We start from the raw sequence: 16,644 nt of genomic DNA, 5'->3' as shown, positions 1-16,644 counted from the left end.
GATGATGGCAGCTAGCTGAACGCTGCCAAGGCCAATAGAACAGTGGGAGGCAAGAGGGAGGGGGGGGCTGAACCTATATACGTGCCTGGGTCAAATGCATCACTGAATAATCTGTAATTATTACTTCTCGCGCTAGCCGCAACCGCAGTTTTTCAAACTGTCCACTCTGTGCAACTGTTGGCAAGAACATTGGTATTACCAGGTGGCTTCGACCTTGATCTAAGAAAAGTTTGGTTTGGTTTGGTTTATGGGGTTTAACGTCCCAAAGCGACTCAGTTCGTACGCTGCGTAAGTTCGTAAGTTTCGTACGCTCTACTCTCTTCATGTGAATTTTCACGTTATAAACATAACGTTCAATTCAATTCAATGATTATTTTCCAACTCTAGGTTGGAGGGCACCTCAGCGAAAAAGCAGTTTCTCACTGCTTGAGAGTGCCGAGGGCCCTCGCATACATCAGCAGGCGACAGTTTTAGCAGGAAGCTTCTTTACATGGAACATATTACAGGCATAAACACAGGCATAAACACAGGGATAAACACAGGGATAAACACAGAAAATAAACACAGGTAGAAACGCAATATAAACACGGTATAAACGCAGGTATAAACACAAGTATAAACACAAGTATAAACACAGGTATAAACACAGGTATAAAGAATAGATATGTGGTTACCGAAATAACAGTGCAATCTCATGGTATTACCATGAGATTGCACCGAGAGCTTTAAAATTTTGTATTTCAGAAACGAAAATGCTCATTAAAGACTAGTGTATCTCTTCGAAAGGCGCATTAGAGGCAAGTACATCAATTTAACTGAATTTGTTTCTGTATCATGATAGTACAACTAGCGTATTCCTTTCAATGAAAATAACATAAAAGAAACGTCCCATTCTCCATCATATAAAGAACAAGGTTGTGTTTTGTTCCCTAACAACCACCCCTCTCATTTTCCTGTTTCAATTTAATTTCAATTAAATTCCATTTAATTTCAAGCCTTTCCTTTAGCCTCCCCGTTTGACCCATTGTAATTAATACTTTTTGGAAGGACAATGGCAAATTGTTACTCGCAACCGTTTTCATTCGTAACGGTCTGGAGCCCTGGAGGCGACTTGGCGAAAAAGGCTCAACTCCGGCTAGATGTGCTTGGTTCAACAGGGCACCTTGAACTATATTTGACGGTCCCAACAACATTTTGCCTGGAGAGCAGTACCCGCTGTGAGATGCACATGACTGTTGGCGCCGGGCGCTACAAACATGGGACAGCAGAATCCGCCCGTGACTCTACTGCCTGTGGCTGAGGACACCGCTGGGCACCGAAGCCAATACCGCTTGTGTATACTTACCTGCATCCTATTCGAAGAATCCACAAGAGCACCGAACAAATAAGGGATGCAATGGTGGAGGCAAGTCTCATGGTTTCCACAGCGCCAACGGCAGATTTAGTTTGTTCTGCTTTCCACTAGTGGATCACGGGACACTGTGGTTGATACAGGAACGTACTGATTCAGCAGCAAATGCATCCCGACGATACGGTTCACGAACGCTCCTGTTTTCGAGGTCGTATATGCATTATGCTTTCTTTCTAGCTTTTGTGCAGTTCAACAATAAGCCACCCTAAACAGTTAAGTACTCCACACAGTCTCCTTGAAAGCCTGGATGACTATTTAGCGCGATCACACAAGTCTACTATGATATCCTTAGATTGATATCTAGACATCCTTAACATCAATAGATTATAATGCCTCATAATGTTCGATAATATCCTTAGAATATCCATGCGAGCCTTCATACCACTCCTGGTACAGTGGTGCAGTGGTTAAGCGATGCGCCACTTCCCTGCGATGGCAGGTGCTGCCACCGGCTGGGCTTATGAGACCCACGTAGCTCATCCCGGGCAACCTCTCGCAACCATAATTTAACTGCCACCTGCCACGGTGGGCAGTTTGCTCACAATCCAGTAGTGAGAGCTTCACTCCTAGGGCTTCACCTATGGATTCACTCTTTCTTTGTGACATGTGCACTGTAATGCATGCATTTAAAAAGCACGGCAATGTTTTACGCGGAAAACAATGGCGCCGCCACTGCCTTACTATAGGTGGACGCCTGAACTCTTCTGTCAGGGAATGGATCAAGGAGGGAATGAATGGACGCCGAAAGAACGGGGAACCCACTCTGCATTAAATTCGACTATTCGAGATTCTAAAAAGCGCGCTGATCGCAATCCACACAAATGTTTTCTCAATTGGCTTCATCGAAGCGCTTCCGCCGAGGCCGGGATCCGTTCTCGCTACGTTGCGCTCAGGAGCAGATCGCCGTGACCAGCGCAACCACTTAGCCGTCTCAGCGGCTGCACAGAACGTTGAACAAGAAATCGAGCGTATACAGACGCATCCTTTCGGTGCAAGCCGCAACCAGGCGATTCTCCCGCGCCACGATCGGCGGAGGCAGCGGTGCGGGAGAGAAGGTGGTCGTGCCAGGTCGGGGCGCGGCGGAGGCAGTGAGGGGTCAAACGGCCAAGGACTCCCAAAAGGCCGTCGTACCGCGGAGAAACGACGCTTCCGGAGGCACTGCTCCGCTACTCGAGATGCGATCCCGAACGACGATGCCGGCGCTGGTCTTCTGGTGCCGCTACGGTCTTCTCCTCCTGACTCTCGGTGAGTTCCATCGACTCCTGGCATCGCCCCATCTTGTCCCTATACTGACTTCTGCTTTTTCGGCCGCGGGGTACAAGTCACCCGCCGTTCAGTGAGGCAGTTACGGATGCCATGAGCCATTTATTTTCCCGTCTTAGTCGTAAAACAAGCAAATCTGTGGCTGCTTTTGCTTTTAAAGTTAGTGATTGCCCTTTCTACGATCGCCACCCTGGAGCGGAACTGGAATCTGGGAGAAGATAACGTACGCCAGGAAGCGGAGGCCTTACTTCTCGTACTACACACTCGCGTATACGGAGCCAGCTGGTTCCGAGTTTCGTTTCTGGTGCCGATTGAGGGTTTACTCGTTTCGGCACTTGTTACGCCACTTACGGGGCTTACAAATGGCAAGGGGTCGCTCCTGACGCTTTCAGTGGGGCTGAACTTGAAATACCTCCTGGAAGCTTGCTTCGCCTTAATATAGGCTGTGCCGTGAAGTAAACCATCAGCGTGGGAAAGCGCTGTCGAAGGACTCTGGCATGGGTTTGTGCGCAAAAGTTTATAAAACGCGCATTGCTTGGCACTTGCTGAAACACACAGATGTGAAGTCGGAGCAAGATTTTGTTCCTTCTAAAAACCAGCGAGAACATGGAAGAAAAACAGCGTGTTAATTTTTCCTCTCGTTTTGCCCAAGCGAAATGTTCTCGCGCTGTTGTTCGCTTGCACTCCTCATCCCTTCATCCTAACTATTTCTTTTTAAGTGCGAAAGCACTAGTTAACGAGCTCTAAGCGGCTCACCGAGTTGGTGTGAAGCTTGGCCTTGAAGGTGACCTTGCTGAATCCTAGCATAGCAACACCTCATGCAGAATTAAAATAAATGTTGCCTTTACTGGGTTTCGAACCCGCGGCGGCTGGAACAGACAAGCTTCGCTGGCCATTTCACGACAGTTCTATGCTATCACCGCCTCAGACGTTCACGCCTCGTGTTAAACTGCAACACAAGTGTGTTTTGCGCGCGCGCTCTCCTTCCTTTTCGATTATGAACAGCCCACGCGCCCGACCTGTACATAGGTTAATTTGTAAATAGAATACTTGTATATCGACTTCTCTTCCCCTATCTCACCTACCTGCCCCCCCCCCCCCCCCCCTCCCTCTTTCATTTCATTTCTCCAGTCTGCCTTCTGTGTCTCTATTTTCGCTGCCCTAGCTCAGGTGCTTCCGGTAGCAATGCAGATGCCGGGACTAGTAAAAATCTTTTACTTCCTATTATTATTGTCATGTTTGAATAAACCGCTACTACTACTTTCACCCTGTTCATTTCATATCGTCGACTTCGGCAGCTTTCATCTGTCAGCCTAATATCATCGCCAGACGTGTCGACGATCCAGCAAAACAAACCCATGAGCCAAACAGGCTAAACACATCCTTTCGCGCGTCTGCTCAGTTTAACTACGTTGTAACATTAACGCTTTTTTTTCTTCCGACCGATTTCTGCTGCCGCTATGCGCGTGAATTTGCATACTAACAGGCGAAGATGGCGGATCGTGAGAAACCTCGCAAGTGAGCTGGCGGCTTCTTTTGATTGCTTCAATGCAACATGCTGTCAATACGCGAGGAGGGGGGGGGGGGGATGTTACACGCACTTTATAACACTGTCGCAATAAGGCAAGACTGTTGCAAGAAGTCAACAGTAAATAAGGTTTAAGGTTTATGGGGTTTAACGTCCCAAAGCGACTAAGGCTATGAGAGACGCCGTAGTGGAGGGCTCCGGAAATTTCGACCACCTGGGGTTCTTTAACGTGCACTGACATCGCACAGTACACGGGCCTCTAGAATTTCTCCTCCAAAGAAATTCTAGCCGCCGCGGCCGGGATCGAACCCGCGTCTTTTGGGTCAGCAGCCGAGCACCATAACCTCTGAGCCACCGCGGCGGCTCAACAGTAAATAAGGCAACATTTTTATAGTCTTCATCGTTTTGCCATACGGGCACGAATTTCAACGTTAATATGACATAGACACAGAGAAGGCGTTTTCGCAAGTCAAGTTGCTTCAACCACTTGAAGAACGCAGTGACGTAGGCAGTACGTATAATTAACCCGCCTGACAGCAAGGTGGAATGACGTACAACAAATCTGTTAGTCTTATATCGCCATGGAAACTTCTCGCTTCGCGGTGAGTCATTCCTCGCGTTGTGTTTTATCTTCATTCTCCATTTCACGGTTTTCAGGAGGTAATAAAAGCCTATAGAAAACATTTTTCTTACATCCATTAGGGTATACGCAACATTCTTAAGGAGTAAGTGGCATCGGCTTCGGAGTATACCGTAACCAAGAACTCGTTTCGCTTGCTACGCAAAGACAACGTCGGACAGCTATAGGCATACGCTATAAGGAACTCTTGAATCAGATGTTGGGCGTTTCTGATAAAGTGCTCCTGTGGTGACATGTTCTGGCCCAGGTAGGACTCAGAGCGAATGCTGCACTAGCAAAGGGTGCTGGCAGGGTGTGTAGAGCAACCGCTATCTCTTTTTAGTTCAGGGAAAGGCGGGGATGAAAAGTCGGCAATCTTTCTGTCTTTTTCAGTAGAATTCCTTAACCAGCTATGCCGATATACGGGGTGTTTGACCTGAAACGTTACACAATTTTAAACAAATAGGCTATTTGAAAAAGAGCGCTTATTTCAGCATAACATTGTCAGCGTTGTACTACATCAGAATACAGCTAAGACATGCTAAGAAGAAGGCTGGTTAACTAATATTGAATTGGTTACTTCTGAACTAGTACTTTTAGGCTCCTAAGTTATTGAGAGGCGTTTAGCTCATGGTAAGTAATCACCTAAACAGTTTTTAGTATTTCGAAAACGCAGTCACCCTCGGCGCTGTGAACCAACAAATTTTGGCTATTTCAACGAGTTAGGTGCACTGGAGAGGTTGCTTTGCGTGCAAGCTTCTCGAAAGAGCATCTATTTTGGCACGATGTAGCCAAAATTTGTTGGGACACAGCGCCGAGGGTAACTGCGTTTTCGAAAATTTAAAAACTAATATCGATATTACCTACCATGAGCTACACGCCCCTCAATAATTAAGGAGCCTAACATTAACAGCTAAAAAGTTACAAATCAAAATTAGTTAACCAGCCTGCTAGTTATCACTTCTAAGCTCTATCCTGATGTACTACACCACTGACAATGCTATGCCGATAAAAGGTTGTACTAACTCGAAAAGCCTATTTTTTAAAATTGCGTAAAATCTTAGGCGAAACACTGTGTATATAAACAGAACTCGGCACAGAGAGCACGGAATAAGGGGCAAACATAATGACGACGACGATGATTTTACTTTAATTGCCCAAGGCCAGTATGGCCAAAGAGTGCCACATCTGACTTCGTTTTAGATCTGCACCAGATTTTCCAAGCATTTTCCCCCTGATGTAGCCAAGTATGAGGCCGGAGAAGCTTGTACCTAGTGATCAACCAGCGAATACAAAGAGTCACGCAACTCAAATGAAGCGTCATGCGCCGACAATTCATTCTGAAGGGACAGCGATGGGGCAGACAAAGAGCTTGCATGCGACTAAATGTCCCACGACTGAGTGGCGACCCTTTAGTCGCGTTGCGTCTCTCACTTCCACCACACACGACATTTATTGATCTGCACATACTGCTGGTACTAACTCGGACCAAGACAGGGTCTGCTCGTATTGAATAAACTATTAGCGAAGCGAACCAAATTTTAAAGTGTTCACCTGGCAACTTCCGCGCGGCTCCCTCTTCGCCAAAACATGTACTTGAAAAAAACACTGATACTACCGAAACAAAAATACCCGGCATCAACATGGGACTCAACGCCGGAATGACTTCTTCAGAACATCTCCTTATGGACTTCTAAAACTTCTCTTCACCTTTCACAAAGGAGTTCACCTGTTCCATTCTTGCATTTAAAGTCCGTTACCATCACTTACAGAACCGGCACCATGGAAGGTCATATTTATTTTCCTTTCTTAAAACCTCGCAAAATATCTACCGCTTAGTTTTGATTCTCGACACTTCTAACTACGTCACCCAAAGCAAATATTTAATTTTTTAACACAATACATTTCCCGTCGTTTTCATCATTGTAGTAGAGTTGATATGAAGAGATGCTGTACCAAATTCTTTTTCAGCCATATCATCGCAAGTCTTCGACACACAGTTTAGCTACGTTTTTCCTCGAGATTGCATCCACTGAACATATGCAACGCTTTCACAATACTCATCCTATAGTTACGCATACGGAAGAACGTTTAATTTGCGTAAATATTGATAATTTATTAATCTATTTTAACTTTGGCCTATTCCCCCCGTAATACTCCGTAGGGTCTTATGGCACAATAAAAAGTAAAACAAATTGCTTTGTTCGCAAATGCAAGAAACAGCTTTTAGAACATTAGAGATTTGGTGTGTGCCAAGGAAATGCAGCTCCTAACGTCCACCTCATTAATTACAATACAGGTTGAGAGCAAATGGTGGGCCATTGAAGATACGACCCCCATGAAGGATCAAAAGTTTTTCTTCTACAGATGCAGTCCTCCTCCCAGCTGTCTCTCCCCTCTATCTTTTTTACAGAAAAACAAGAAAAAAATTTGATTAGCAGTTTCTATCTAGGGTTACATTCGGCGGAACTTCACTTCCATGAGTGCGAGCTTACCAATTCCGCCCCCTCGTTCAACAGACTTAGACTAGGCAAAGAAGCTAGCAGCTGCCCAGAAATGGTGGCCATCACAATTCTCGGGGAGGGGCGGCGAGTAATGTTGGTCGGCGAAGCAGCCTTCGATCGCGAGTACAAGTGTGCCTTGTTTGTTAGTTTCAGTTTTGGACTGTAAAAGTTCTCGACAAAGTCAGTTTCGGGTTTATAATTTATGGGTGTTGAACGTCCCAAAGCGACTAAGGCTATGAGAGACGCCGTAGTGAAGGGCTCCAGTAGTTCCGACCACCTGGGGTTCTTTAACGCGCACTGACATCGCACAGTACACGGGCCTATCTGAAAGAAAAGACTGACCTTTGTCACTGAGGCGTTTGCTCATACACTATCACAAGTGGACACTGTGCTCGGTGTTACTATGCCGCTTTTTCCCCCGTAGTTTTCCGCTACCCAGTCTTCTTATCTGCGTGGTCAGTGGTGTTCTAAGTGTTAGCACTCAACCTCCGTATTTATTTTACGAAGAGCACCGAGACGGCTAAGCTGCCCATAACGTCTGAGAACGTATCATATTAGAGAGCGAAATGAAAGGACTGCTAAGTACATAAGAACAAGAACAGACTGTTGCTGATCCCTGACCAGAGCTTCTCATCCGAAGCGTCATTCGTTTTCCTTATGTCTGTTAAGACACTAATCATCCTGTGATGCACGGTGTTTGGGGGATCTGCACACGACTCGCCCTACCCTCCTCCTGGGAGCACATTCCTCCGGAGGTGCAATAACCGCCCGAAGCGGCCTCTGATGGCCATTGAGCCGAGTTCTCTTCCGGTGTCGCAGTTCCTGGTTACACAGAAGCGACTCGAGAGAGGATTAGGAAGGGCAGCGACCGACGGGACTGTGGTGGTGGCGGCCGTGTCTAATCCGGGCAATGCGTTCCATGCATCGTCCCCTTCCGAAGCCGATTAGTCACGCCGAGAAAGCGAGCTGCAGCGTGAAAACTACTGGGACTCCGGATTCTCTTCCCTCACCCCTTGCGGTACAGCGTCCAGGCGACGCGATGGGACGAACATATTGAACGCTGCTTCTGAAACAGTGCCTGTGGCGCCCTCCAGGAGTGGACTACACAAGTGGAAAACACTAGAAAATGCTAGATTTACTAGTACCGGATGGGTCTTTGCGAGAAAAATAAAGCTGGAGGCGTGAAACGCATGCGCAGAGATGAGTCACGGCGGTTAACTTGCGGGAATGCAAGCTCGAGTCAAGCAGGCCGTAGCATGGTGCGCTATACCTTCTCTTCCTTTGTTCTACCATTCAACAGCCTACTACCCCTTCTTGCAGCTTCACTAAACCACTCGTTATCACTTCTCACTGACATATCCTTATCAAGTTGCTATCACCGGTGTTGCATTATAGCCAGTGTTTCGGTCCATCCGGTGTTTCGTTGTAGTCGGTGTTATAGCAGGTGGTAGGCGGAGAGCGGCAGCTCCATATGAAGGCCCCCGGCCACCTGCCACACCCTACACACGAATAAGCCAAATGGGGGTAAAAAGATTGTGAGCTGTATTCTAGCGCACTGTTTTTTTAGGGCGGGGTAATGTGCCAAAGTTCCGGAGTAGATTTTGATCGCTATATACTGTATATAGAACAGTTAATCTTGGCGACAAAGGTCATCTGTTGCAATTATCACCCAACCTTCATTATTTCAGTCAGCCATACGCAATATATAATTACTAGCAAGTTTTGTACTGTATAATGGATCACCTTCCTAGACTCTTTCATTTTGTACTTTTGCTGCTCTCTGTGTACTCTGTCATGTGACATTATACAATTAAAAACTGTCAATCAGGTTGTAATCATTCAACCTGCTGTATGGCCGCACGCTTAACACTGTTACACTTATATTGCAGACATTCACGTTATTTCTTACTTGTATTGTGAAATTTTTGATGCGTTCATCGATATCGTTGTATTAACCCACTCCTCTCTGTAATGTCCCCACCCTGAGGGTATCAAAAATTAAATAAAAATAAATAAATTACCGCTGCAAGCCATACTAACGTGACGCAGTTAGCAAGGGGAGGAGGTCTTTAAACGTGGGGCCGGAGATCTTGTCGTTAGCAAACAGAGGAATTGAAGCCTCGGTTGTTAAAACCTTCGCAGCTGATAGAACTTCGCATCTTTAGAAGGGGGTAGTTGTTTCTGCTGTAACCGTAAGAATTCCGCATTTTGATTGCTGGAAATCTACCGGATGGCTTCGGAAGCATAACCAGCCCTTTAAAAGGAGTGCACTAGAGGACAGGTTACTCCCATGATACTCCTTTCGCACGGAGTGGATTCCAAGAGAAGGCAAACGTAGCAGGGGGTGGCAGAAAGTTAGGTGGGCGGATGAGATTAAGAAGTTTGCGGGAATGCAGTGGCCGCCGCTTGCTCAGGACAGGGCTAAATGGAGAGACATGGGAGAGGCCTTTGCCCTGCAGTGGGTGTAGTCAGGCTGATAATGATGATGATGACTCATTTCGCGTTTAGATTGCCCGGTTCACAGATGGAAGCCTCACACAGACGCCAACGTAGTACAGCGGACACCGGACAGTTTTCGCCGTCGTGGTCGTCCCAATGCTCTCGCTTTAAGGAGAAGTTTGGAGGGCAATACTAGCCTCGGGTAGCCGTCATGTTAGAGGCAGATGCGCCGAAAAAGTGAGATGATTCTCATTTTGTCCTTTCATGTGCGCACTTCAAGCGGGAGTGAAGAAAACCGATGATGGTATCCTGGCAAAAAGAAATGTCAAAGATACTGTGAAGAAAAATTAAAAACGGACAAACAAAGGAGGCAGCTTTTGAGGAAGTGTGTCTGCTTTTGGGCAATGTATCTGAAAGGAAACAAATGCAGCCGAACATTGAAATCGGTATAGTGTTTTGGTGGGGCTTCTCCCAAGGGTAGGACCTAACCCGGACACTCCGTGTGATTGCTTCTCCATTGTCCTTCTCTGTCCGTTTCAAAAGAATAAAAATTTGACAGCAGTAAACTAAAGTTCCTTTAGAGTTCAGCGGCCAACAGAAAGGAGCGGAGAGCTGTCTACATACAGAAGCTTTTCAACACACGATGCCGCTGATCAAGGCAACGTAGGCAACCTGTAACACCACCCCTGGGATGGGCGGCGATTACTAGACCGCCATTAAGACAAAACGAGAGCCGATGCTGCAGGCAGGCAACCCCGTTAAAGCCGCCAGTTTCAATCACCGAAGAGCGAATCAGCTGTCTCTCATAATTGTTCAAAAAGCCTAACGGGTTGATTGCCTTTGTTGGTTCATTCGCCTTAGGTATGACGACTCCGGCTCTGAGTTTCCTTGCAGCCCAACCTGCCTTTCTTGCCATTCTTAGGGCAGGTTTGGATCAATAGCGAATGCTGAAACGTCAAGCGCATGGCATCAGTCTCGGTCAGGTTGGCTTGAGTTTACACCAAGGTTACGACGAATAGCCAACATCATCTGGTTAGTGAAATTATTAACGGAATAATGACGCCAGGCACAACGGTACCACGATTGCGTTTTTGTATGTGATGGGAGCGTTACAATGGACGCTTTATTGTCTTAAACGTACGGGCACAAATTTACGAATCCTATCGGTCAACACGTTCACAGACTACGTTCGACACCCGCGCTCACTGTGGCCAACCCGTTGCACATTTGCTGACTGATTTGAAGCCTACTCATTGAACGTTGCTCAGGATTTATGACGCTAACGTAGCACCAAGGGAAAGAATTCAGATATTGTAAAATTAGGCACCTGAGGCCAACCATTCGGACAAAAAATTCCGGTTGTTTTGTACAAAGCCAAGGTGACAAAAACATCAAAAACGAAATTCACGACCTGTCCAAAGTAAAGAAATATGCTCAATGGAACAAAAATCTATTACTTCAAATCGCTGGATGACAAACAAAAAGGGGGCACGAATCATATCCTGACTAACTTTCATTAACCAACTTTCACTTGACACAGTAAACGTGCGGCGGTTTGAACACTGGGGGATACACACAGCTAGTATTAGATCTGTACCGATACAGACACGCATCTCGGTGATAAAGAGAAGATGCGGAAACCTTGTTGACCGGAACGAAAACTGTCAAAAACGTGCGTCTAGGCAAGCGACGCTAAAAACTTTCTGGAAGCTGGCCGAGTTAAAATTGAACTTTGATAATTTCGTAATAGCTTTTCTTTTTCGTCAGAGCACGAGGGAACAAACTTTGACTATATTTTGAATCCCACCAATTTCTCATTATCGAAGGAAGCGTTACAGCTTATAAGCTAAGCATCAAGCGACAGTCGTGCATAAATGAAACAAGTACATGCAGTGCATATGCTTTATTACGTAAAACCAATTATTCGCATGTTCAAAAAACAATAGTAAAATGCGGCCAGCGATTGTTTAGTTTATCAGCGCTAAGTGCGAGACATTACCGAGTTCTTTTTCTCTAACCCAGTGCTCGCTTTATCAGGTAATTTTACCCTGCACTTTTCACGCGATACACCTCACTTATGAGCGCAGCGCTCTCACATGGAAAACTCGGAAAACTCGGAAAACTTGGAAAGTTGGAAACTTCATGAAGTTTGAAGTGTACGTAACATCGATGCACAGCAACGCATAGCTAGCACACGCGGAGTTTACCTTCGATAACCAAGAAGAAAAATATGCAATTTGATGCCAACACTCGAGTACTTACTTCATCATCACAGCTTTACTTCATCATCACAGCTTTACTTCAGCATCACAGCGCAGAACGCCATTTCTTGATGCTACCCCATGTTCGTGGTTCAGCAAAAAAAAAAAGTCGCAGACTTTTGATACTACGGACTTGCAGTTAGCGCAGTGAGGTAAAAGGAAAATGGGCAGCGGGCTAAAGGAGAACTGTCAATAGAAACAACAAAGCGAGGACGCACAAAGGCAACAAACACCGATCTAATACGAATATCAAAGGAAGCGACATAAGCAAGGCCGAGCAGAACTGGTCGAGCTGATAAACATTCTGAAAAACTGACAAAAATTGAATGTTAAACCTAAATTACCGAATTGAACGTATTGTAGCCATTCTTTTATTATAGGTTAGTCTGTTGCCATCCTTCATTATTAGTGTGTGTCACTTTGTAATTTGCAAAATGTAGTATTTTTGTGGGGCTACGCGAATAGTGTTTTTTATCAACTGGATCAAATACGAATAGTACAGGTAAAAAGCGAATCAAATACGAATGGAATTGTGAAAGAAGCGAATCAAATATGAATCGATACTTCTGCGAGTGATCGTACAAAAGGATTATTCAAGCTTAACAACGAAGCAGTAGCGGTGGATAGAAAGATGCCGCACTGATTTCTACCAGGGCACACTTAACACGAAATCAGGCTATTAACTCTTTGACCGTGACATCATATGCACAGGAAAATTACCTTCTGCTTCTGATGCCGACAGCGAACAAGCTATACCGCTCTGAACAGAATGGAGCAAAAAGGAATGAAGCAAAGAGACAAGATCACGCTCTTTTTACTCCCATACTGGTGTATTTTTGTTTAGAGTGTAGCGCCTGATTTCACTTAATGAGGGGTACGGGAGTTTGAGACATATGGCCACCAAGACCGGGCATTGCTGAACTCTGTCGCATTAATGGACGCCGCCACACAAGTCGACCGCAGCGCGGCGCTGAAGGCTTCTTCCAGTACAGACCGGTCGCTGCAGCGGCGTTGGAGTTAGTCCTGCATTAAGGCGAAAGCCTTTTATGACTCATACTCGCGGCCGAGGTCATGTCCGGTGTAACGCTGTCTTCCACGAATAACGCGGCCCCGACGCCAAGTTTGATGACTGTAGAGTTAGTTAATTAATTATAGCCAATTATAGCGAAAAAACAAAGAAAACCACGAAATGTGTCGATATAGCGTGGACGTCGATATGGCGACGGGAACGGTGTGACCCCACATCCACCAGAAGTAGTCACAGCATAGTGAAAATTGTCACAGAATGGGCGGGAAAACGCCGGATTTGTGTCAAGTTAGATTGAAAAATGTGTAATTAAGCGTGATTGGTACTTAAGATCACCGAAAGATCTATAATTTGGGTAAAAATTGTTCATAAATGATGAAAAGTGGATGATGACGTCACATCAGACCAAAATGACGTCGAAACAGTGTGATCTGCCGCCAAGCTACAACTGCCGACGCGCTGTGCATGCTCAGCGTGACGCCACCGCTTCCTCTCGCCACGCTTTTCTCCTCTGTCGTGAAATGAATTCAAGCGCGGCAAAGAGATATAAGAGATATCTAAGTTCCTCTAGCAAACTTTTTTGAAACAGTCGTCGAAGGAAGCCACGACGTGCCCTACTCGACCTTCGCGTGGATAATTCGCAAACTATTCGAAAACTTGCGAACACATTCGGTTCGTTTCAAATAACTTTGAACGCACAATATGCAAAAAATTGCGGTACACTTTGGCAAGTGTTGAGAGGCGAAAGCCGAGGACACTATGCTGTGACGACTTCCGGTAGATGTGACGTCATACCGTTCCCGTGGCTATATCGATGTCCGCGCTATTTCGACGCAATTTCGACATTTATGCCTATAATTAATTAACTAATTGCTCTACAGTCATAAAACTGGGCTTCTAGCTTATTTTTTCCTCTTCTATTCGAACCAACCATTGGTTTTCTTCTATCCTTTTTAGTTCCTGAGTTAAAGCCATGTGACACGCTCTGTTAACGAACGACAGTATGAGCCATTAAAGGTTTTCGCCTTAATATTGCATCATACGCGTAGCCATTATGCTGATGCCGCTGGAGCACGGTGTTATAAACATAAGCGTCACGTTCCCGACCAATGTTAACCGGCTTAGCTTTTATAGCGTTAGTAAAAATAATCTGGAACAGCCGAGCAGCTTCTTTGCAGACTAATGAAAATTCCGAAAAGCAAAAATTTACTAAACACAAGTAGTGTAAGGAGTTGCGAATGTTCATCTTTTGGGAGCAGTGTACTATTCCACCGATGTGCTAAGGTTTCAACAAAGTAACGACACCTCTCTGAATACATAGTGGTCTAAGGCTACTTCACTGGAGTTCATTTAAATTTGACCTAGGTGTTTCGTCGAGGAGATTTATTGCTAGACTGCCCCTTGGTTTCTGTGGCTGTTGGCTTCTCTCATATTTATAACGAGCTCCTCATTCCCCTTCCCTTGTTTGCTTAATTGCTTAGCGAGGGCCTCGGTTCTGGCAGGCTTGACGCCATAGGAAGCATAAGGGGGTTCTCACACAGCTTCCACCCTCTCCGTTCGATGACGTTCTACGTCACACCAGCGGTAACTCAGGACGTTCTACGTCCGCCGCTTACGAACGTGGGTGGCGCTGATGAACACCCTCAAGGTTAGGTTATTTGTAAACATAAATACCCCCGAAGGCAGAAGAATTGACAGCCGTCGCCGTAGCTCAGAGGTAGAGCACCGGACGCGTAATTCGGAGGTCGTGGGTTCGGATCCCACCGGCGGCATGTGGTTGTTTTTTATTCTGCTTTTCTAATCAATTACCTTTAAGCGATAACATATTCAGTAATATTCTAAACCAAACAACAGCACACAATAAAATAAATAAATTTTAAAAAATCCCCTCTGCCCCTTGGTTTCTGTGGCTGTTGGCTTCTCTCATAAGCAGGCCAAGTTTTGTAGTTCACTCAACACATAACCGCCGCTACACACTCGCCACCGAGCAGCGTTTTTAGCGAAATTTAGGGAAAAGGCGGAAGTTCCGGTGCTATAGTACGGCGGTGCCGCTCTTAATGAAGCGCATTGATTTGCCGAGACAGAATGCGGAAACTCGCCGCTTTGTTTGCTCCGTAATTAAGCGTGAGAGTGTGCAGGCGAACAATTAGTAAATCAGGATCAATGCTGGACGCCCACGTGGGGTCCGCAATGCGGACGTCCCGTGCACGTCTGGAGCAAATTGCAGGCGCTGCATAGTTTTACAAGAAAAGAAGAGTAGCCGGGAAAGACGTTACACACGGTTAAGCACCTGGATGCGGATGTGCGTACATCGGTTCCACTACACTGTGTTAAAACATTGGCAAACGTCGTTTGTAATTCTTGTTGACGGAGGAACACCGCACGAGTTGTTCCTCACAGTGCGAAATGTGAGACAGGTGGAAAAAATAACCAATATGGTTTATGGGGGCTTTAAGTGCCAATGCGACTCAGGCTATGAGGGACGCCGTAGTGAAGGGCCTCTAGAATTTCGTCTCCATCGAAATTCGACCGCCACGGCCGGAATCGAACCCGCGTCTTCTCGAAGAGTATATTAAACGGGGTTAAGGAAAGAAACGAATTTCGACGTATTATCGGTGAAGAACGTGAATAAGCGCGGATTTGCAGAAGCCGAATTCGGTGGCTCAGTGGTTAGGGCGCTCGTCTATCGAGCCGGAGTACCCGGGTTCGAATCTGACCGCGGCGGCCGCGTTTCGATGGAGGCGAAACGCAAAAGGTAGTAGTGGTGAAAAACTTGTTTAATACTCAAAGAGAGTTTGGGGGTCAGACGACCCCACTACATGTCGGTATCCTTAGTCCGGGACACCGCACGACGAGGCCCCGTCTCGCGCCCGCTTTACTAGAGCCCTTTGGGACTCCAGTGTGGAGCAGTTGAGGAGGGCACTCTCCTACGCCTCTCGGGTGTGGGTGGGGGAAGGGGGAAGGTGAGGATGTGAACGCGAAAGGCGCCCCCGTGTTGTGTGATGTCAGTGCACGTTAAAGATCACCACGTGGTCGAAATTATTCCGGAGACCTCCACCACGGCACCTCTTTCTCTCTTTCTTCTTTCACACCTACCTTCCTCCCTTCCCTTACGGCGCGGTTCGGGTGTCCACCGAGTTATCCGAGACAGATAGTGCGTTGTTTTCTTTCCTTAAAAGCAATTATTCTCGCAAATGGCCAAATGACCACAGGTACACGGGCTCTGGTCGTATACTACGTGTTAAAGCGGCTTCCCTTGATTCCAGCCGAAAAATGCAGTTAGGGCAATGTATTTGATCAAAGGTTGTCAACGCAATCATAGATCCCTGGTAGAGTGGCTTACGGCCTTATCCGCCGCATCAGCACCCGCCGGAGAGGTATGAAGGAGGATGACCTCTGTCGGCTCACGCAAGCTTTCCTCATTAGCAGGATAGTCTACTCCTACCCCTACTATCACCTCCGCCGGAAGGACGAGGAAGCTGTGAACAGCATTATACGTTCAGCGTACAAAGCGGCACTGGGGCTACCTCAGTACGCCAGCACACAGCACCTCCTCCAACTCGGCATCTACAACACGCTCACAGAACTCATA

General features: G+C 46.3%; 1 protein-coding gene across 1 annotated transcript in view; it reads left to right on the top strand.

Annotated features, from left to right (window-relative positions):
• Positions 1-2,604: 2,604 nt before the first annotated feature.
• LOC149347401 (uncharacterized) overlaps positions 2,605-16,644 on the top strand; it is a 58,527-nt gene continuing 44,487 nt past the window's right edge. Inside the window, exon 1 of the mRNA XM_089541575.1 lies at positions 2,605-2,656. Within this exon, the coding sequence (XP_089397701.1) occupies positions 2,605-2,656 (52 nt within the window). The remainder of the gene's footprint in view (positions 2,657-16,644) is intronic.

Source organism: Amblyomma mixtum, chromosome 4, assembly GCF_055824585.1.
Source record: "Amblyomma mixtum isolate Tamu chromosome 4, ASM5582458v1, whole genome shotgun sequence".
Lineage (NCBI taxonomy): Eukaryota > Metazoa > Arthropoda > Arachnida > Ixodida > Ixodidae > Amblyomma > Amblyomma mixtum.
Note: the sequence above shows the minus strand (reverse complement) of the source record. Positions and strands in the feature narration are given on the sequence as shown.